General features: G+C 45.5%; 1 protein-coding gene across 4 annotated transcripts in view; it reads right to left on the bottom strand.

The window, feature by feature from the left end:
* Positions 1 to 23,060, bottom strand: part of TAOK1 (TAO kinase 1) — a 1,366,047-nt gene that overhangs the window by 996,375 nt on the left and 346,612 nt on the right. For all 4 annotated transcript variants that reach the window (XM_085649205.1, XM_085649204.1, XM_085649206.1 and 1 more), the window contains exon 7: positions 6,974 to 7,087. In XM_085649205.1, the coding sequence (XP_085505331.1) occupies positions 6,974 to 7,087 (114 nt within the window). The remainder of the gene's footprint in view (positions 1 to 6,973; positions 7,088 to 23,060) is intronic.

The raw sequence follows: 23,060 nt of genomic DNA, 5'->3' as shown, positions 1-23,060 counted from the left end.
AGAGAGAGAATGAGCCGCCTTACAGCTCGATTTGGTTCACCTCGGAATGGCTCGGTTCTACCCCTCCACCAGCCTGCTCCATTCGATAAAATGAGAGCCGGGAGGAGGGCGGAGGAAAGGAGGAGCAAGGAGCTGTTAACGGGTGCAGGGGCTGGCGACCACTGCACCTGCTCAACTCTTCTCAGCTCCTGGCTGCACCCGGGCTCCAGTCCCCGGCTCAAACTCGGCTCAAAATCAGCGCCGGTCCCGACTCAGCACGGCACCGCGGACAAGCTCGGACTCGGCTCCTCCTCTCCAATCAGCACACCTGCAATGCGTTGGCCGAACTTGACACGCAGTGCAAGCAATCACTTCCAACAGAGACAGAAGCCAGTGTGAGGTAAGAGAAGGAGCGTCCTCTGGTCCTGACTTAAACTCCTCGAAAGATCACTGGCCGGCAGTAATGTAAAACATATGTAAAACATACAAAGAGAATGTAGTCTCTTTCTGCCTTAATTGACTGTAAAGCCTCATCCATCTGTCTTCCGAAAGGACCTTCTACACTATAAAACATATCTAACATGTAGTTCTGAACTTAGGGCAGAAAGGTAGTGCACTTTAACTAGCCCTGGCACCCCAATACTTAAGCCTCAGCTATTTTCCAAAATCCCATCATCGCGACATCACTTGATGTGTCAATCAGTGCCAGTACTTTCGCTCGATCTTTTACGATAGCTGTGAACTCTTTCTTTTTGTAGTGAATAGGGTATGCAGTTCCTGAATGAAGGAGGTAGTGCTAGGAGGAGGCTAGGAAGGTTGGTGCCCTTATTCTATGGTGAAGACAGGGTGTCTCCAGTTTGAGAAATAGGGCCCTCACACACCCAGGCTGGCATAGGGCATAGTCCTCGTCATGTAAAATGAGTCGATAATGCTATTTTAATGAATATTTATTTTGTGTCTTTTCTTTTAGGTTGGTCCACATAAATTTAGGTACCTCGCTGTTAGTATTGGGTCAACAGCATGATACTATCAGTGATCTAACCACAGTGTAGACAGAACATATAGAATTGGCCCTGAAGAATTGCCATGTGATCCTTTTGACACACCAGGCAAGAAACAGGTCGACCTCAAATCCATAGCCACTTTTGGACATTATTCTTCATGTAGCATTCACTATCTGGTTTTAACTGGGACCAGTGAGCTCATCACCACTGTCTACCCCTTTTTAATAAACCCCCCCCCCCCACACACTTTCACTGCACATCTGCGCATACACATCTACACCTCAAGGCCCCTTACCCACACTGCACCAAACGCTTGGGATAAAAGATCTCCCATAAAGAGCCCCTCATAGGGTGACCGTCAGGCTTTGCAGCGCCGGCCGGGCGAGGAGCATGCCCTATGATGAAGCATGACACCCAGCCTGTGTGTGAGAGGGCCCTATTTCCCAAATTGGGAGACACCCGGTCTCCACCCTAGAATGAGGGCACCAACCTTCCTAGCCTCCTCTTAGCACTACCTCCTTCATTCGAGAACTGCATACCCTACTCTCTACAATGATTTTTCTTGGTTTATGTTGAAGCCTAGTTTGTGCAGTGTTTGCATAACTGTCCTTATGTTCATCTGGCACTAGCCAAACAATCCTGCTTTTACCATACAGTCATCCAAGTAAGGCTAGGGAATATGTTACTTACCATGTAATCATCTGTTTGTTGCATGTAGTGCTGTAGATTGTCGATTGTGGGGTTTGGAAAAGGCCACAAACAAATGTTTTGTTTTACGAAAAAATGTGGTTCTATCAATGTAATGCATTAGAGCACATTTAACATCTAGAGTGTGGAGTGCTTATTCAGTTAGTTACTGAGTCAGGCTGTGGGAAGAAGACAGAGCTCAATCCATTAAGGTAGAAGGCTGAGACCTTTTGGGTAGGAACTTGGGATTAGTTCCGAGAACCACTTCATCTTTGTGGTCTTGGAAAAAAGGGTTCTTGAAGCATGAGGGCTTGCAATTCATTAATGCACCTAAGTGATTAAGTGATTGCGATGAGGGTGACAACCTTCCATGAAGGAAACTAAAGACAGCATGAATGCATGCAGCCCGAAGATGGCAGCAGTTTCAGCAGTGGGCTCAATGCCCATACCCGGAAGGACAATACTCCGTTACAACGTGCTGTGACTAGTACGGGGTGGCGACACCACACACGCATGTTGTTGTCTTGACCAGTGGACCGAAGCCCACCAAGGTGGATGGGGCATCCTCAGAGGCATCTTCTTGCTAGACTTGGAAGAACTCTTTGCCGGACTCCGAGGCACAGTGGATGAACTCTGGGCTCGGCTGGCAGGCAGGCCGGTAGCCCAGATGACTCACCAATGTCCTTTTCTTGCTCTTCTTTGGCGACTAGAGGGTCAGCTTTCCCAAAGATGTTGGGTGTCACCTAAGTGGAGAGGGCCATTTTCTTGTGTGCCCATGGTCGAGCTCGGTGCTGGTGGAGTGTCTTTTTTATCCGGAATGTGGTACAGCAGTCACAGTGGCTCTCTTCGTGGTCTAGAGGCATAAGTTGCACACGGCATGAAAGCCAACACAGGGATATTTTGAGGGACACAGGGGGCATTTCTTGAAAGGTGTCTGTTCCATCACCTCGAGTCTGTTGTGATTCTCCAAAGGAAGCCTGGAGCTCGCAGTGGCCGACGCGCCCCGAGGGCCAGGGAGGTCCAGATGCTCATCGTCAAGAGGAAACCAACGTGCAAGCAGATGCAAATGCCTCAAAGAATGTAGTCACGATGAGGTGGAAAACAAGCAAACTCGAGGGCGGGAACCGATGAACTTGTTGAGACTGTTCCAGTTCCAGAAACTGACCAGCATATCTGAACAACCGTCTCGCATTACATGTACCCACCAGACACCTTCGCCCCACCCAACTGGCCCGAGCCACCATCCCACAGATCCGCAAGACCAGGACCAGAGGAAGCTCCTTCTCTTACCTCACTGCCAAGACCTGGAACACTCCTGCCTCTCTATCTCAGGCAAGCCCCTTCGCTGACCCAATTCAGGAAGGGTCTCAAGACCTGGCTCTTCAACAGTACCCCTGCGCACAGACAGATCGGCAGCTCCTCACCCCTTGAGACCCTCACGGGGGCCTAGTTGCACTATATAAACCGTGATTGATTGAGAACGGGAACTTACTGAATCACATCCATACCAGACGACATAGAAAAACAATCTAACAATGGAGTCAGTGACCATGCACATCTACATCTAGAAGAGGAGTCACAGAGAACTTGTGGCTCAAGAGACTTCTTCGAACACCACAACTTGTAATGTCCTAGCCCTAAACTAGATGCAGGAGTACCCAACAGCATGTGTATCTAAAGCCAAACATGCTAAGAACACATGAATTCCTTGTCTTCGTAGGTGTGCCACAACTTGTGAACATCCTTGGCGCAGATTTTAGCCAAAGAGAGCCCCTTTAACTGGCAATGCGTCCCCTTGAACACAAACCTCGGGAATCTTTTGAGTTTGTTGTTCATTGGATCATGAAGGTATTGTACTTGTAGTTATATAGCACTTACTACACCTGACAAGACGTTGAAGCGCTTTTCAGCAAGTAGCACACTTCTCTGGAACCCAAAAAAATGAGTGGTGGATTAGTATAAGGAAATAGGAGTATAGCATTAGTATGGGGAGGTACAAGTTAATTTGAGCGGAAGACCTGAGAGTCCATTTGTTGGATTGAATAGTGTAATGGAAGGATAGAATAGAGAAGAAAACCAGAAGTGATAATTGGGAGATCATAGTATTATGTTGAGGACTAGGATGAGTAAAGGATATATGGAGGAAGAAAGAACCTGTAGAAAAGGATTAGGGAGAAATAATCCATAGAAAATTAGGCTTGGGACAAGTCAAAGGAGAGATAGCATGAGGAAGAATTTAGTAGGGTTGTTTGGGAGATCATAGTAGTAAACTGATGTTTGGTGTGAGCCAGGAGGTGTAGAGGAGGGAGGAGTCTAGGAAGGGTTATTTTGGGGATCATTGTAGTATTATAGAAAGGTTTTGGGATGAGAGAGTGAAGATCGAGGATACATTGATAGAGGTGTAGAGTGATGGTAGGACGGAGTAAAGATTTCAAGAGTATGTTAGTATTTGTATATTTTGTTTTTGTGGAGTAATGTGGGAGATATTGATTGATGTAGTGGTTTTCTGGGAACAATCTGTATGTGCAGTACTGCTGGTAAGTGGTATTTGAATAGTACAGGGGTGGTGATGTGTTTTGGAGAAGAGTGTGGCGGGTGAGAAGGGATGGACAAGAGTTATTTAGTTAGTGTTAGATTTGATCCCTGGAACAGGTAACGTGTAAGGATTGGATGGTAGTGTGTGATTGGTCAAAAGAGAAGGCATTTGTTTGGCGGATGGTGTGATGGAAGTCAGAGTATAGGTTTTTTCATGATAAAAGAGGATCCGTTAAGGAGCAAGTAGATGATAGATCTGCTGTTTTGTTTGAACCAGGAATGTGTATCTGGATGCATTCAGGTTATTTATAATGTGGCTTTGTGTTACTTTGGTGATGTGTTAGTGGTATAGGACAGAGTTGTGTTTTGTGTGAGAATGCAGGTATCAGTGTTGAAGTAGAAGTAGATTAGTGTGTAGGTGTGGTTCGTGGGGTTTTGTAGCGGTTCAATACACATTGAAAGCTGTATGACGTATGTTTGTGGTGCATGAGTAGAATGCCTTTGCTGGTATTGTGTTTGGATGGAAGATGTCTTTCAGTGATGAACACTATACAGATCTTTTTCCTGGATATTCTACATATATTGAATAGGGTGTTCCGGGGTTCATGCAGGCAACACAGAATTATTAACTGAATGTGACTATCAATGAAGATTCTATGATGCAAAAAAAAAAGTAAACAGTAGTTTATGCCCATGCGCATTGGCAACTAAGGGAAGAGTCACTAAACCTTGTGCCTTGAAACACTTGTTCTGAGAAAAACAACTTGCAAACAACCAAGCCTAACAATAGATAGCAGGAGTATGGACAGCATGAGTATCTACAGCAACACATGCTACAAACAATTTTTGTCTCTTTCCTATACCCAAGGCCAACAGATGAGAGCCGCACTGTCCATCTCCAAAAGTGTTCACAGCGGATGAATCTGGTTTTGGGAAACAGATCTAGAATTACTTTTCAAATTAAACCTTTTTCTGATGTGCCTTTTGAAGACTGAGTAAGCTATAGCAAAGCCAACAGTGCTTGTGTTTGAGACTTATTGGCTCTGCCACTGCCTTTTGTTCATTCTCTACAGCACTGGCAAAAATTATGCTGTACAGCATTGGCAAAAATACTTATGCTGTACAGTATGAACAAAAGGAAAAAAGGTGCAACATCTGTCATATCCACTTGCAACAAATAAAACGATACATTAAAGATCAGAAAAAAACACAATGTCCCATGTTATTGAGTAGAAAACCATATAAAGCTACAGACACTTCAAGAATAGAGGACAGACTATGCAGGACGTCCTCGTACTGTAACCTTGTCTGCTGAAAGCAAACAAGGAGAACAGGCCATGCAGTCACTTCAAACCCACTGCCACCTTTTATAAACCAAAAACACAATTACTATAAACAGCACATTCTTAGCCTGAACACGGACTAGGAAACCATGTGATGCCATACACAACAAAGCCTGCAAACCATAAACAAAGACCAGGCCTACAATATCACACAAGTCTGGTTGCAAGCAAAGGAATCGGAGTGGGTCTGGAATGGGCAAAGCCTCTGCTGTAACGCTCTGCTGTAACGCCCTGCTGCATGAGCACTACAGCGCATCCGAGAATAGTATCAGCTGCCAATAGAGTTGTGGCGCACCAGACCGCGGGAATAGGAACCAAACTCACTTGTCCCTGAAGCAGGAAAAAGAATCTGCAGGCCTTGGTGCCCCTGTACTTCAGTGAAAGCATTATGACGATCAAGGGGGAAGAACGCGATTGTTCAACGGGGAACTTTGTTTGACGGGGCGGGGAATATAGCTTCTCCACAACCCTGCACACCTACCTGAGTCAGGACAAAGTCCAACACATACTGCAGATCGTAGGACCACAGCGGCTTTGAGCATGGGATCTTGAGATGAGACCACAGTAGGAACAGGGTCCTCCTCTCAAGCAACATTGAGCGCAGGTTGTAGGAAGAGGGAAGGACACTGACAACATAGAGCAGATGGGGAGAAGAACACCGACATGAGAAAGCAGCAGAGGCAGGATGAGAAGCACAGGGACAAGAAAGCATAGGAGAAGCACAAAGATGAGAGAAAACACAGGAGTAAAAGCCGGAGAGGAGAGCAAAATAGTGCGGTCAGGGGAGACAAGCATACAAGTAAGACAGCGGGAAAACACATGCACTCTCAAAGAGTGCTGAAGTAAAATAAAAAGAGTAGCTCCTTAAAAGTAAGGAGTGAAAGGACAAAAGTTAAAAGGGTATGCTTCATGGGAGGGACAGGCGCAAAATAAGCAAGGCCAGCCATCAAATAAGAAGCAAGCAAATAAGTGACAATAAAGCCAACCAAGTGGTGGGTTTTAAACCCCACTAAGATCCTGGAATGGTGACAAAAAGTCACATGGTAGGCTTGTCCTAAAATGATTTCAGCATTATTGGCATGAAAAACATAGGCATGCCTTTCAAGAAGAAGGGTGAGAGTCATTAGATTCTCAAGCAGCAGAGGGTGCAAGCAGAACACTCATATAACTGCCTTGTTGACAAATCTGTGGATACAACATAATATAGGAAAAGGGTCTTGTTCATAACATAATCCTATAAATAAGAGTACTGATATAGGTTGTATTCAAACAAAATGCTCCTGAATTTTACAAAAACTGCTAACCCAATTAATTTGTCACGATAAGAAAGTAGAGACCGTAGGTAACTTGAAGCAAACAAAATTGGTAGTGCCTGTGAACATCTACAAGCACGTGAAGAAAGTGCATTACTCAAAGCTTTCTTACCAATATGGTGTCCCCACAAAGGAATTAGCAGGAGATGCTATTGATGCTGATCCAAAGTCTGCAAGTTTCACCTGGCCAGGCTCTGTTAAGAGGATGTTTCCAGCTTTAATATCTCTGGACAGAAAAAGAGAGAAAAAAAATTTGTACAAGTCTAGATGAGGCCACATTTTACCTAATTTTCACTAAAAACAGGCATCACTGCATTAGAACAGATGTCAAGGCCTGGGATAAAGTTCCTTTCCAGTCATACTGTAGCAGTTGACCATTTCTATTATAGTTCAGGACATTCCTACGATGCCTGTGTGCGTGTTTTAAGGTCTCGCCTAGGCAGTGCTTGTGCTGTATCTTCGAGACATGTTGTATTCAAGATATGTGCATGAAGCTCCGCCTACTTCCCGCCCATCTTTTTTATTGGCTCCTGTCCCTGTCCTTTGTAAATGGTGGCTTTTCAGTGTTTTTTAGGCTTTGCAGTCTCTCCTTAGTACCTCGCTGTCTCTTTTGAAACCTCCCATGAAGACACCCCCTATTACATTTGTTGTTACACTCTAGGTTTTAATTACAACCTCAATGCACTATTTGCTTAAAGGCCTTCAGACAGGACACTCATTTAGTCCTAAACAAGGTTGTCAGTGGTTACTTTATTTGCTAGCACTCACATTTATATTAGACCTTCTATAAATTTCCCTTCATCAACTCCACAGAGTACAACCTAATCCGGGATTAATAAAATAATTCTTGTGTCTTTGTTCAAAGCTACTAATTGTATATATTGAATGTACTGTCTTCCATGCAATGCATTATGGGCAGGGTGGATTTACCATTTTTTCAAAGTTTATGATGCTCACTAGGGACATCTAGGCGCAGCTTGCCGTACTGCACGTACACATCTCACATTTAAAAAAGACCTTCTATATATTTCCCTTCATCGGTTCCACACAGAGTAAAACGTAATCATAATTAATATAATAATTGCTTTGTCACATTTCATTGCCATTAATTGTATATATGGACATAGCTAGTTGAATGAACTTGTAGCACTGTCTTGCATGCAATGCATTAGGGGAGTAACATATATGTCCAAAGGTTTGATGCTAACTAGGGACCTCTTGGCGAAGCTTGCAGTACTGCACCTACACATCTATATTAGACCTTCTATAAATTTCCCTTCATCAGCTCCACATACAGTACAACCTAATCCGGAATGAATATAATAATTCTTTTGACACATTTCAAAGCTACTAATTGTATATATTGAATGTACTGCGGTACTGTCTTGCATGCAAGGCATTATGGGTAGGGTGAATTTACGATGATATGCTCACTAAGGACATCTAGAAGCAGCTTGTGGTACTGCACCTACACATCTCTCATTCATATTGTACCTTCTATAAATTTCCCTTCATCAGTTCCACAGAGTACAACCTAATCCGGAATTAATATAATAATTGTTTTGTCACATTTCAAAGCTATTAATTGTGTATATGGACATAGCTACTTGAATGTACTTGTGGTACTGTCTTGCATGCAATGCATTATGGGAGTACCATATGTGACCGAACGTTTGTGATGCTCATTAGGGATCTCTAGGAGCAGCTTGCGGTACTGGCAGTGCTGGAGCATTGCTTACTAGGGACCTCTAAGAGCAGCTTGCAGTACAGGCAGTGCTGGTGCCTTGCTCACTAGGGATCTCGAGGAGCAGCTTGCAGTACAGCACTTACCACATCTCATATTTACATTAGACCTTTTATAAATTTCCCTTCATCAGCTCTACATAGAGTGCAACCGAACCTAATACGGAATTATTATAATTCTTTTGTCACATTTCAAAGCTAATGATTGTATATATGGACATAGCTATTTGAATGTACTTGTGGTACTGCCTTTCATTCAATGTATTATGGGTAGGGTGGATTTACCATATCTTCAATGTTTATGATGCTCACTAGGGACCTCTAGGAGCAGCTTGCGGTCCTGCACCTAGACAAGCAGTGCTGGTGCCTTACTCACTAGGGAGCTCTAGGAGCAGCTTGCGGTACTGCACTGAGACATACAACGCTGATTCCTGGCTCATTATGGAATCATTTGCGATGCACCAGGTCTCGCAATACTGATGAGTTCACCAAAATAGTCAACAAAATGCATGTTGGTGTCTTGCTACTTCTGCATGTGTAGCTGGGATGCCTTCAAAGAAGTGGTTAGACCATATAGATTTGTGATAATATTGATCAACGTCTCCCGTGATGTCTCATTAAATTTCAGCCAATTTGAGGAGAATTTTTGTATGGTGTCATAAGAGGATGGAATTGAAATTTAAAGATTTGAAAGTTTCCACAGAAAAATATGAAAATTAATCTTTTTTACAGATTAGAAACAATAAGGGATGGGGGATGACAAGATGTTTGTTTAAATCTGAAACAGTTGTTTGGATTGTTCTTCGTCTGAGTTTTAATGAAAGTGTATTTAGATAATAAAATGTTTTGTAAGTTTGTTCTAGTATTTGAACATTAGGTTAGTAAATTTCTTTTTTTTTTTTAAGTGGACTGTTGTGGGCACCATTTTTAAAATTTACCGATCAAAGATGGACTGGAAAATAAAAAGTTATAAAGCAGATTTCTTTTTTCAAGGTCAAGGAAACGCTTTACAAACTCATTACACATGACGGACAGTGACGCATAAGGAGGGGAAGCAGACCCAAAAACAACCGCTTACCAGTACTGTGTGAAAGAGGGCCACTAGGAAGATTAGCAACTTCTGCAATGGCCCATTTTCACGAAAGTGGCAGACCACAAATCCACTCCTCCCCTTCTGCTACAGTCACAGTACGCTGCATTTCGTAGCACAATGCCTGAACATTTTTAAATATTGCAGGGCACTTTTTTAGCGGCCACCTACTATATCAACAAAATGTATGGTCAATAAAGGTATACATACAGTTTGCCTCTTTAAACAGGTTAACCACCTATGTCCTGTAAAGTTACATGGTATCACACCCTTAGGAAGACCTCAACTGAACATTGTCCTGTACTTTAGGTTGAAACGCGTTTGCTGTAGGAAGCTGGATTTCTGTTTAAGGAACCCCCTCCCACTTTTTGCCAGATTTCTAATGCACTTTGACTCGATGTGCCCTGGATCGCTGCCAATCAGGTTCCCAGGGCCTGAGTTCTTTCCCAAAACTGTTTCTTTGTACCCTCAATTGGCACCTCTTTGCAGTCTCTCCTTAGTACCTCCCTGTCTCTTTTGAAACTTCCAATGAAGACACCCCCTATTACATTTGTTGTTACACTCTAGGTTTTAATTACAACCTCAAGGCACTATTTTCTTAAAGGCCTTCAGACAGGACACTCACTTGGTCCTAAACAAGGTTGGCAGTGGTTACTTTATTTGCTAGCACTCACATTTATATTAGACCTTCTATAAATTTCCCTTCATCAGCTCCACAGAGTACAATCTAATCCGGGATTAATAAAATAATTATTTTGTCTTTGTTCAAAGCTACTAATTGTATATATGGACATAGCTATTTGAATGAACTTGTGGTACTGTCTTGCATGCAATGCATTAGAGGAGTACGCATGTAAGCCCTATGAACAGGTACCATGGGTGCCAAGCGCACTGTGACCAGGGAAGGCCTCTAAGGGCTGCAACACATATTGAGCCACCCTTAGAGGTCCTGTCCTTAACACACAAACAGAATGCCATTTCAGGCTGCGTGTTGTGGTGCAGAGAAAACTGAAGAGTTGACTTGCCACGCTTACCTGTGTGCCATGCTTCCAACCCACTGCCTATGGTATAGGTAAGACACCCTTCTAGCTGGGTGCACTATACCACTGGTGAGGGTACAATTGCATGAGCACTGTACCCCTACAGTGTCTAAGTCGATTCTTAGACATTGTAAGTGCAGTTAAGCCATAAAGAGTATATGGTCTGGGAGTTTGTCGTTTATGGCTTTATACTGAATTCTGGGAAGTTTGGTAACAAACATCTCAGCATAATATACACACACTGATACCAGAGTAGGATTTATTAAATGCACTCAGACGGCATCTTAGAGATACCAAAGGAAATGATGGACGGAGTGTTGAACATTGCAAGCACTCACCCCCAGTCAACTGATCTGGGTTTAATCCATCACCGTTCTTTAGCCCACTCTGCCACCCCAGTTCAGACATGGCCATATGCAAATCAGTCTGACCCTATGCCTCATGGGAACAGTCCTGCCCGAACTGCCAAGCCATGCCTTCCCTGGACCGGAAACAAGCTTCCTAGGACCGGTTTCTGGCATTTCAGCCGTCTTCAGCCAGGCTTGCTTGAATCCAGTGGCAAAGTGAGCAAGTTTGCTTTGTTCGCCATAAGTTGGCAGGGGTATGCTCAGACGTGAGTCCCTTGCTCACTTTGCCACTGGATTCAAGCAAGCGGCAGTAATATGCTACTTACCAGTATGCATCTGTTCTTGGCATGTAGAGCTGCAGAGTCACACACTTAGGATAGTAGATCGCCATCTGGTGTTGGGCTCGGATGCTTGCAGGTTGTTGTTGTCTTCGGAAGAAGTCTTTGGTCACGCAATAGGTGACTCCTCCCTTGGACGACAGTGCGCATAGGCATCAACTCCATCGTCAGATTGTTTTTCGCCATATGGGAAATGATGGAGTTTGTAGAAAAGAGAGAGATGTCTATGTGTGTTGTCTAAGTAAGACCATGCTGGAACAGATACAGGTCCCGGGGAAGTGGGTGGGCGTGGGTGACTCTGCAGCTCTACATGCCAAGAACAGATGCATACTGGTAAGTAGCATATTCCAGGCATATGAGCTGCGGACCACACACTTAGGATAGACTATATAGCAGTATCTCCCCTAGCGGTGGTCACCTGTATCGATTGCAGCAGTTTGAAATAGAGTTTTAAGGACAGCCTGACCCACAGAAGCTTGTTGCTTTGCTTGCACGTCAACACAATAGTGTTTAGTGAAGGTGTGTGTTGTAGACCATGTGGCTGCCTTACCAATATCTTCTAGGGGAATGTTTCCTAAGAATGCCATGGAAGCCCCTATTTTGCGTGTGGAATGCACTCTAGGGGGAACCGTTAGTGTGCGTTTAGCCTTGTGGTAGCATATTTGGATACATTTAACTATCCACCTAGCTATCCCAGATTTGGAAATGGGGTTGCCTTTATGTGGTGGTGAGAAAGCAACGAACAATTGTTTTGCGGAATGATTTGGTTCTGTCAATGTAGTACAGAAGGGCTCTTTTGACGTCTAAGGTATGAAGAGCTCTTTCAGCTACTGAGTCGGGATTTAGGAAGAACACTGGTAGCTCTACTGGTTAAGATGGACCGGAGATATGACTTTTGGAAGGAATTTCGGGTTTGCTCTAAGAACCACTTTGTTACGGTGTAATTGTAAGAATGGTTCTTGTATGGTTAAAGCCTGGATTTCACTCACCCTTCTGAGGGATGTGATAGCGATAAGGAAAGCCACTTTCCATGTGAGGAACTGTAATTCGCATTTAAGCAGAGGTTCATATGGGGGTCCCATGAGCCTTGTAAGAACAATGTTTAGATTCCACACTGGAGAGGGTGGTAATCTGGGAGGAATAATTATTTTTAGTCCTTCCATGAAGGCTTTGATCGCAGGCACTCTAAAGAGTGACAAGTGTTGTCTATTTTGTAAGTAGGCTGCTAATGCCGCTAGGTGGAGACGTATGGATGAGTATGCCAAATTACATCTTTGCAAGTGTAGTAAGTAGCAAATGATGTCCTGGATGGATGCATTCAGTGGGTTTATATGATTGTTAGAGCAGTAAATGGCAAATCTTTTCCATTTTGCAGCGTAGCAGGCTCTAGAGGTAGGTCGTCTGGCCTCTCTTATAATATTCATGCAGTTTGGTGGTAGGTTGAGATAACCAAACTCTAGGACTTCAGGAGCCAGATTGCCAGGTTCAGTTGACCTGGATCTGGGTGTCTGATTTCTCCATGGTTCTGGGTTAATAAGGACGGGGAGAGATGCAGTTTTTGGTGGGGCACCAGCGAGAGTTCCAGTAGTGTTGGGAACCAAGGTTGGCGTGCCTATGTGGGAGCTACTAAGATCAGTTTGAGAGACTGTTGCCTGAGCTTGCGTACCACTAATGGAATGAGTGGGAGAGGCGGAAAAGCGTACGCAAATCTGCCTGACCAGTTCATCCATATTGCATTGCCCTTTGACTCCGGGTGGGGAAACCTGGCGGCGAAGGTTGGGCATTTTGCGTTTTCGTGTGTGGCGAACAGATCTAGGTCGGGTTGGCCCCATTGTTGGAAAAAGAGTATTAGAACTTGGGGATGTAGTTCCCATTCGTGGATTTGTTGAGTCTGTCGACTTAACAGATCGGCAATCTGATTGTGAACACCTGGAAGGTGTTCTGCAAGTAGGTATATTTTCTGGGGAATGGCCCATCTCTAAATGTTCTGTGCGAGCTGGGACAGCTGGAGAGAATGTGTGCCTCCTTGTTTCTGTATGTAATACATGGCTGTCATGTTGTCTGTCCGAATGAGGACAGTTTTGTTTTGAAGATGTATTTGGAATGATTTTAGTGCTAGGAACACTGCTAGCAGTTCCAGGTAATTTATATGGAGCATTTTTTGTTGAGTGGTCCATTTGCCCTGAGTGGTGTGGCCGAGGAGGTGGGCTCCCCATCCTGTGAGTGATGCGTCCGTTGACAACACTATCCGTGGAAGAGGCTCTAGGAATGGCCGCCCTTTGGAGAGGTTTGTTATGTTCCACCATTTGAGAGAGCGATGTGTGCGGCTGTCCACCAACACCAGATCCGTAAGTTGTCCGTGAGCCTAGTTCCACTGACGAGCTAGACATTCTTGCAAAGGACGCATTTGAAGTCTTGCATAAGGCACAATGAAGATGCATGACGCCATCATGCCTATGAGTTGCATGAACACTCTTGCTGGAAGAGAGTGTTGGATTTGGAATTTTGCGAGAAGAGCTTGCATATTGGCTATCCTGGCTGGATTGGGATATGCTCGGCTGTGGAGGTGTTTATTGTGTCTCCCAGATACTGATGTATGTGAGCAGGTTGGAGGTGAGATTTGGGATAGTTTATTGTGAATCCCAAGTTGTGTAAAATGTGGATAGTTTGGTGTGTGTGTAGGATACACTTGTTGAATGACTTGGCTTTTATTAGCCAGTCGTCTAGATATGGGAAGACATGAATTTGTTGCCGTCTAAGATGTGCTGCTACTACTGCTAGACATTTTGTGAATACTCTGGGTGCGGTTGTTACCCCGAATGGGAGGACTGCAAACTGGTAGTGTTGTCCGTCCACCACAAACCTTAAATACTTCCTGTGAGCAGGATGTATGGGAATGTGGAATTAGGCGTCCTTGAGATCTAGTGTGGTAAGGAAATCGCCTTGTTGCAGTAGTGGGAGCACTTGCTGAAGAGTGATCATATGGAAATGATCTGAGTTGATATACAGATTTAGGTGTCTGAGGTAGAGTATTGGTCTTAGAGTCCAGTCCTTTTTGGGGATTAGGAAGTAGAGTGAATATACCCCTGTACCCTGACGCTGTAAGGGAACAGGTTCTATTGCGTGCTTTTGAAGCAATGACAGAACCTCTTGTTTGAGGAGTGTAAGATGATCTTGTGACATGGAACGCTGTTTGGGTGGTATATGCGGGGGCGGATGTTGTGAGTTCCGGGCAGTAACCATACTGGATAATTTGTCTCACCCACTTGTCTGTTGTGATGGAGTTCCAGACAGGTAGGAACGGTTTTAGTCTTCCCCCGACCGGAGTGGAATGGTCTGGGGGGAGTGGAGGAAAGTCACTGTTTTGTGGCAGGGGAGGTGCAAGTGTTATTATTACCTCGACCTCGCCCCTTGTTGTTGTTTCCTCTGTATCCGCCTCTAAAATATCCTCTACTGGGGGATGTGTGTGTGGCGGTTTTGAATGTAGAGGAGGTGTCCGTTCCAATGTTTTTGGAGGCTCCTCTATAGAAGGAGCGCCGAAAGGACCCACGTGGTTGGGGAGATTGTAATGCTCCCATGGACTTAGCCGTCTGTGTCCTTTTTCATTTTTTACAGGGCAGCGTCTACTGCTGGCCCAAAGAGCTGTTCCTCATTGAATGGCTGACTAAGTATGGTAGTTTGTACCTCTGGCTTAAAGCCTGAGATGCGTAGCCATGCATGTCGTCGAAGGAGCACACTTGTGTTAATTGCTCTAGAGGCGGTGTCTGCGGCGTCAAGTGCACATTTAATTGTTGCATTTGAAATGAGCTTTCCCTCCTGAATGAGGTCATTTGCCTGGGTTTTGTATTGGTATGGCAGATGTTGTAAGAGTCTCTAATTGATCGTAGTGGGCCCTGTCGTAGCGTGCTGGTAGGGCTTGGGTGTTGGCAATTCGCCAGTGATTAGCGGCTTGTGCTGCTACTCTTTTGCCAGAGGCTTCTAATAGTTTGGATTCTTTGTCTGGGGGTGGTGCATCTCCTGTGGTTTGGGAGTTGGCGCGTTTCCGAGCATTGGAAACGACCAAAGAATCCAAAGGGAGTTGGCTCTTGATGTAGTTAGGGTCTTCAGGAGCAGGCCTATATTTCTTTTCGATTCGTGGGTTGAGAACCCTGGCACGAACGTGGTCTTTAAAGACTTCGGAGGCGTGTTTTATGACTCCTTTAATCATGGGCAGGATTTGTACAGACTTTTGAGACTGTTCAAAAGTGTCTAATAAGTCTTCCTCTGGTGCGTCTGAGTGCATTGTGACGCTGTGGTATATTGCTGCTCTATTTAATAATTGTCCAAACCCCAGGTGATCGTCAGGAGGAGATGGTTTGAGGGATATGGCTGAGGGTCAGGCATGTCTGGTAAGGGGAATGCCCAATCATCCAACGGTGTGGTGTCTGGATGCGTGAACGGATCATTAGGATCACCCCCACCCCCTAGGTCATCATAATCATCCTGTGGTGGTGGTGTATGAGATGGAGAGGGTATATGTAATGGTGGTGTAGGCAGAGGGCGTGGGATAGGAGGCAGTATAGGAGAGGAAGGAGGGATAGGGGAAGTAGAAGAGTCCTTCCTATTTACAGGAACTGGGGCAGGTGGTGTGTCCAGCTTCCGTTTTTTACATGGCACCGCGGTGACATGTCCAGTCTTGGGGTTGATATAGATCTTTTTCTGCCTTGGTTCTGGATGAAAAAGTTCTTGTTCTTCAGGAACAGTCTTTGGTACCGTTTTTTTCGGTTCCGATCGAGGTTTTGGTTGATCGTAGCATTTTTGGCTTTAGGAGGCGTATGAGAGTCCTTAGTCGGTGGTTTCGGTACCGACGTGGTTTTCGGAGCCGAAGGTATATCTGTGGGCTTGGGAACCTTCGGTGCCGGTGTGTCTATTGGCCTTGGTGTTTTCTGTGCCGAGGGCTTCAGAGCCGATTTCGGTGCCGAGTGGTCTTTTGTCTTCGGTGTCGATGGTGCCGGTTGAACAATTACATGCGGTTTGCTCGGTCCCGAGCTACCGGAAGACTTATGTTTCTTCGGAGCCGAGCCCGGAGGCGGGGCTTCTGAAGGATGTTTTCGGTCTCGACTGGGGCCAGCAGGCGAAGTCTTGGCCAATGCCTTTGGTTTTGGTGGGGTTGGGGCAGGGGCAGTGGTACTCACACGTTGCCCAGGAGTGATGGGGTCGTCTGAGTCATCTGGTTCAGAAATTATTTGCAGATCTTTAGAATCTTCTTCCGGGACATCGGGACCTTCATCAAAGATGTCCACTGGTTCCGGAGCTGGTCTCTGTGCCATGATGTGGCGTCGAGCCCTTCGATCCCGAATGGTCTTTTTGGATCGAAAGGATGCGCAGGCCGGACAGCTGGACTCGTCGTGTGCCGGTGATAGGTACAGGTTGCAGACTTTGTGGTGGTCACTGTGCGGAAATTTTGCTCCACACTGGGGGCATTTTTTGAACGGTGTCCTTTCCATGAGCCGTAGGCATCACGGCGTGGATAGGCCCAGCAGCCCGCGTTGACGTTCGGAATCGAGCCGATGTAATCGAACTCGAGGATGAAGGTGTTTCGATGTTTTGTTGTGAAGTTTTTCGCTTCGAAAAGCTTGGAATTGATATTTCCAACCGGAGCGGAAAAGTTGCATCCGAACCCAATGGCGGAAAAAAACAATCTGACGATGGAGTTGATGCCCATGCGCACTGTCGTCCAAGGGAGGAGTCACCTATCGCGTGACCGAAGACTTCTTCCGAAGACAACAACAACCTGCAAGCATCCGAGCCCAACACCAGATGGCGATCTACTATCCTAAGTGTGTGATCTGCAGCTCATATGCCTCGAACAAGCCCTTTCATGAATTGTTTGACAAGTGAAGATAAACAGAGAGAAGGAACTTTAGCGCATTTTCTGAATCTGGAAAGAGCAGCAAGATGGACCTTGACCGATGAAAAGTTAAGCCCAGACTTGGCTAGAAAAAGCAAATAGGGGAGAATTTGTTCCACAGGAGCTTGAACTGGGTGAATATTATTCGCCTCGCACCAACAGCAAAATCGCTTCCATTTTAGGTGATAAGTTTTGATCGTGCTCTGGGCACGAGATTTGGCCAAAATGTCACGACAGTCTTGTGAAATGTTGAGGTCCTTGAACTCTAAGAAATCAGGAGCCATCAGGACCAGCGCCGAGACTTCCAGACACCTCTGACCCAGATCCACATCTCCAGCGAAGCTGAGACCCGTGGAGGCGACAAGGGACGTGGGACCGGCGACTTGGGAAAAGTGGCTAGTACCTGACTAGCGCGACTTCCGAGGCTCCCTCGAGGCTGTGCTTGGGGAATTGAGAAGCCCCCATCCCGAGCACCATCTGCAAAGAAGACGAGCTCCCCACACTTCACGTGTTCAGCGTGGGGCCCTTCTGCACCTGAGCTGCTCGAAGTGTTGTCCGGTCGCTGGCCCGTTGGCTAGTGACTTCTGCGACGACGAACCTTTGTTTTTAACTTGCTGGTCTGGCTCCTCCAGACTGGCACCCGCTCCTCTGTAAAAGAGAAGCACCCCAGACATTCCTGGTCTGCACCAGAAGCAAGTCCTCCATCCTGCGTGGGTTCCGCTTGCCAAGGCTTGTTGGGTCCTGACTCGACTTCGACGCCGCCGACAGCAAGAGCCTTCGTGGGAAAGCTCACCTGGTCCTGGTCGTCCTCGATGCCTCCTGGTACCCGTGACTGCTGCGACAAGCTTCACCTCTTCACCTGCATCTTCACGACATCGCCTGGTTCCTTCCCGGCTCCTGGCTGGTGACCTAGACTCTGTCCCTTCTGCTTGCAGGTTCCTTCCTTCTTGATCCCATCCTTGGGATCCACCGGACACTCTTCACTGACCGCCTGTCAGCAACTTTCCTTCAGGCATCCATAGGAGTCAACGACAAAGCCCGACGCAAGTTCACACCTATGCACCCGCAGCCCGTGGGCTAGGTAACTTGAGCATTTCGGTGCTCACAAGGGTATTGACTATCCAAGGGTCTAGTTTCCGAGTCTCGACTTCCTAGCTATACCAGAAGTGTCCTAAAACTGTTAATTTCTAATAAATTATATTTCTATCGACTTTTACGCACTCTGCACCTGAATCCCGTGGGCCTCCCACTTCCTAACCTTTGGTAGTATAGTGTAGCCCCAGCGATTCCCTAGGCCTAGGCCTATCCTGTGTTCGTGACAGTGGTCTTTATACCACTTACCTAGTATATGGTTTGCGTGGCACATACGGCCTAACTGTATTACTTACCTGTGTGACTTAATGTATGCTTAAATAAGACTGTGTTGTACTTACCTCGAATCTCATAAAGAGTGCTGAGGGTTTGACTAGAATAAATACATTCTATTTTTATATATACATCTGTTGTGGTGTCCTTTCATTTGGTATTCAAGGGATTACATATGGTATAACAGCTGGCTTCACATGCCATTCAGAGTTTAGCCTAAGACTGCTCTTGTCCATGCTACCACTAGGATAGCTGGTCTATAAGGTTGACTTTACAACCAATCACCATAAGGGTTATTTGGACTGATACAGGGTGTACACTAGAATTAGTGACATCATATATCAGGCCAACTTCTCACATTAGACTTTTCCCATTTTTCTATTTCAAGTCCTTTAATGATTCCATCATTTTTTTTTCTTTTAGACCTTGCTTTATCTACACTGTTTTCTTGTATCATTACACATCTTTCTAGCCTTTTCATTACCTTTTGTGACATTTACTTTAGCACGTACATTAACCACTTACAGTCAAATTTCTGTAATAACTGTGATGTTTTGCCTCCTTTCATACTCTGTTTTACCACATTATTGTTTGACACTTCTCTTAGCTATATTCCACACCCTTTTCTCTCCACTTGCTCCTTTGTCATTTTCGTTCATGAACGGTTGAAGTTTACATTGAGATTTGTTTTGTGGAACTTAGAATCGTTTTATTTCCAATTACTTATTCGTTTAATATGTGTGACACTTTTATGTTTAAATTTACATAACTTTATGTTCGCAACAACATAGTTTCATTGTGGGCTTAGTCTTTCCTTTGTTTTCATGGCACCGACGTCTCCATGCCCCACCACTTCCTGGTTCACTACACCAAGGTTAGCCTTCTAGTTTCCTGACTTTTTTGCCTTTATCAACCGGCTTCCGCTTTCCCTCATTCCTCCCGCACTTCGGCAGCCAGATATTCCTGCTCACATCGCCGTCACCAGGTATTACCATCTCCCCACACGCCTTGGCGTTTTCATGCCGTTTTCCATTATTTTGTGCCCACTAGTTATTTACTCCCCCTGTGTCTCTTATCCAGGCCCTTTGTTTCCTGGTCGCACTGACCTCCGGGATACCGCTCTTTTCTTGAACTCAACATTTGTACCGTTGATTATCCGGATGACACTTCATCTTGGTGAGTTCATTTTCCATTACCGTAACTTTCTGTAGCGATTTACATTTCCTTTGACTTAAGCCTTATTCACGACAGTTTACCTGGTGTCGCTTTTTCCTAGCCTTAGTTGCATGAATTTTGAATGCACTTGTCCTCACTTTTTTCCTCCCGCTCATTACGCTCGTCGCTTGTGTTTTCATTTACACAGTGGTCCTCATCATCACTGTTTTCCACTGCCCCTTTGTTTCAAAGTTGTTGCTAGTCTTGATCTTGTCTATGTTTATACACTTGCGCTCTTTCAACTAATAGCAATATGTTTTTGGCGCAAATTTGAGTTATTTGTAATACCCGACTGTTTTTTCTTTGCGTTTTGTACATTTTGGTCTGATTGTATACTTTTGCATCATTTCAATGTTCTTGTACATACTTTGCCATTTTCAATGCTATTACAGTAGGCTCTACCAAACCTTTTAGGCCTGTATTGTTATTTTACGTCTTTTTTCGCCCCGTGCATACTGTTCATTACTTACTAGCCACTCCTCATTTTTCTTTTTCTTTGTCTGTGAACCCTCACCCTTCCTTTTCAACATTCCTTTTGCTTTCTTCCCTTTTGGTACCCTTTTGCTCCTCTTCTAAATCTAGTTACATGTGCGATCTGCCCTTTTTTTCATTTATTGCATTATTGCATTGTCACCTTATATTTTGAAATGTCTTGTCACCCCCTTTTTCTCAGTGCACTTCTTTTGACTTATCATTTATTGCGTTGATGTATTGTCAACTTATTTTTAAAAAAATGTCTCGTTACCCCTTTCTCCGTGCCATATTGTTGATCCATCATTATATTGTTTCCCAGCCCTGAAGAGTCACAGTTTTTCTACTGTTGACGAAACACGTGTCGGCTGGCGCCCTTTGTCTTGATGAACTCATCTTTGAATTAAAACAACACCTTCTTCATATTTTGTTCAACTTTGTTGTTCTTTCTATGATCATATTATCCAATTGTTACGTGTGCACAGGATTTGTTTATAATTGTTCTGGCATGGGCTCTCGCCCACACCTTATACAGGGGTTCTGGGTCTTCCCCTGACCTGTTTGCACCGTTAAGCATTTGTTCTTTGATCTTCTCATTTCTTACCTGTCCGTTTACCTGCCTGAGCGCCATCCATCCTGTTTTTCAAAGCCCTCCCCAGCAAAAAAAAATTTACCGAACTGCTCCAGCTTAGAGTCCTTATCCGGCAGAGCCATGGGAAAGGCACTCCGTGACGTCGAGGCTTCGATGACCAGGCTCTCAGGCGTAGGATGAGTGGTCAAACGCGGGGTCACCAGGCGCCGGGCGATGACGCCTAGCGGCATTCTTATCCGTGTGGCTGCCCACGACCAAGTGCCCAACAAGACGTCAGTGAGGGCGTCGTTAAAGGGGAGCAGGGGCTCCTACGAAGTGGACGCGGTCTGGAGCTCAGTGAGGAGATTAGTGTTCAGGGCCACCGTAGGAAGATCGAGGCTGAGGACCTCAGTTGCCCGACAAAGCACCAGCATGTAGGAGGCGCCCTCCTCCATGGTAGGCGGGTGTTCTGCTCGATTTTCCCGGCCTTCTTGTGAGGAACAATGATGGAATGTGACTTCAGTCTCTTATCATTGAAGTCTAAGGGTTAGAGTAGTGAATGGAGCCTATTTACTAGGCACTTTGACATGATTCTGTGCTCTTCCCCATAGATCAGGGCTTGCACACATAGCCTAGGGGATAGATTCGTTAGTATTAGGGATAACCTGTCCTGTAGTGAGGGTATTTCATGGAGCTGTGCTGAATTCAGGCCTGGTAGGCCTCAAACGGGAGAGACTCCATCTTTCTTTCTGCTCCGGCAGCTTGGGATGCTTCTAGGTCAAATGTAATGTTTTAGTTATGAGGTGTTATTCGCTTGGAGAGAACCGGTTCAGGCCGGCCCTTATCGAAGGATTGTATTTTTCTTCATGCCGAAGACACAACATCAGGCCGGCCGGCTGGGAACGTGTCCTTGGTACGGGGAGGTACAAGAATTTGGTGGGCGGCAGGTTACAGGCCGGAATTTTCCATGAGGAAACGCACCTCTATATTAGTGAAAGTCTGAGGCAGTTACATTTTCAGTCCGTAGGCGGCATCTAGCCGTTAGCAGTAAAGCTACTACTTATTCCAGGGAAGACAGACGCCATCTTGAAGGCGGAAAAGAACCGAGAGACAGATACTCTCCTAGCAGAATAGCCAGAGAGGAGAGAGTAGCCGAGAAGGAAGAGGTCCCAGTGACTCGGAGAAGGGTGAAGAGAACAGCGCATAGTGGTGCAGACATGTATCCGTGACTGCGGAGGTGTGACTTCCAGGCGAGCCGAGGCACAGACGAGAAGGGAACCTAGATGACCACTGAGTGCAGGCTACATACTACTAAGGTGATGTCGACCCTTTCTTATTAGAGTGTACAACTTAATCTTTCACTTTTCTTTGCAGGTTATGTGTTATATCGTAATGTTATGTGATTGTGTATGTAATGAGTAATAAAGTACCCAGTTTGTAGTGAACCAACATGTGCTGCGTGTTCTTGTATGAGAGGGTAGCCTATTCTTCTAGTCAGCTGCGGCTACATGAACAGATGTTAACCCTGATCAGGTAAGTGGTAACTGAATAAGGGAAAGAGGAGCCCCTCGAACCTGAGAACAGGCTATGCTCGAACTGGCAATCCTTGTGTGATCTGATGAATAGTGAGACTGATTCCCTTTTTGTATGTTATGGTGATCATAGGATGAACTGTCGTATGAGACTGCCGTCTAGGTAGAGAGGTCTGGATTCGTATAGGATCGCGAGGCCGCCACTTGTGATACTGTCGTATGGGCAGAGAGGTCTGGATTCGTAGGGGATCGCGAGGCCGCCGATTGTGCTGAGACTGCCGTCTGTGTAGAGAGGTCTGGATTCGTATGGGATCGCGAGGCCGCCACTTGTGCTGAGACTGCCGTCTGGGTAGAGAGGTCTGGATTCGTATGGGATCGCGAGGCCGCCACTTGTGATACTGTCGTATGGGCAGAGAGGTCTGGATTCGTAGGGGATCGCGAGGCCGCCGATTGTGCTGAGACTGCCGTCTGGGTAGAGAGGTCTGGATTCGTATGGGATCGCGAGGCCGCCACTTGTGCTGAGACTGCCGTCTGGGTAGAGAGGTCTAGATTCGTATGGGATCGCGAGGCCGCCACTTGTGATACTGTCGTATGGGC

This window comes from Triturus cristatus, chromosome 3_2 (assembly GCF_964204655.1).
Source record: "Triturus cristatus chromosome 3_2, aTriCri1.1, whole genome shotgun sequence".
NCBI lineage: Eukaryota > Metazoa > Chordata > Amphibia > Caudata > Salamandridae > Triturus > Triturus cristatus.
This window is presented reverse-complemented; position numbering and strand designations above follow the sequence as displayed.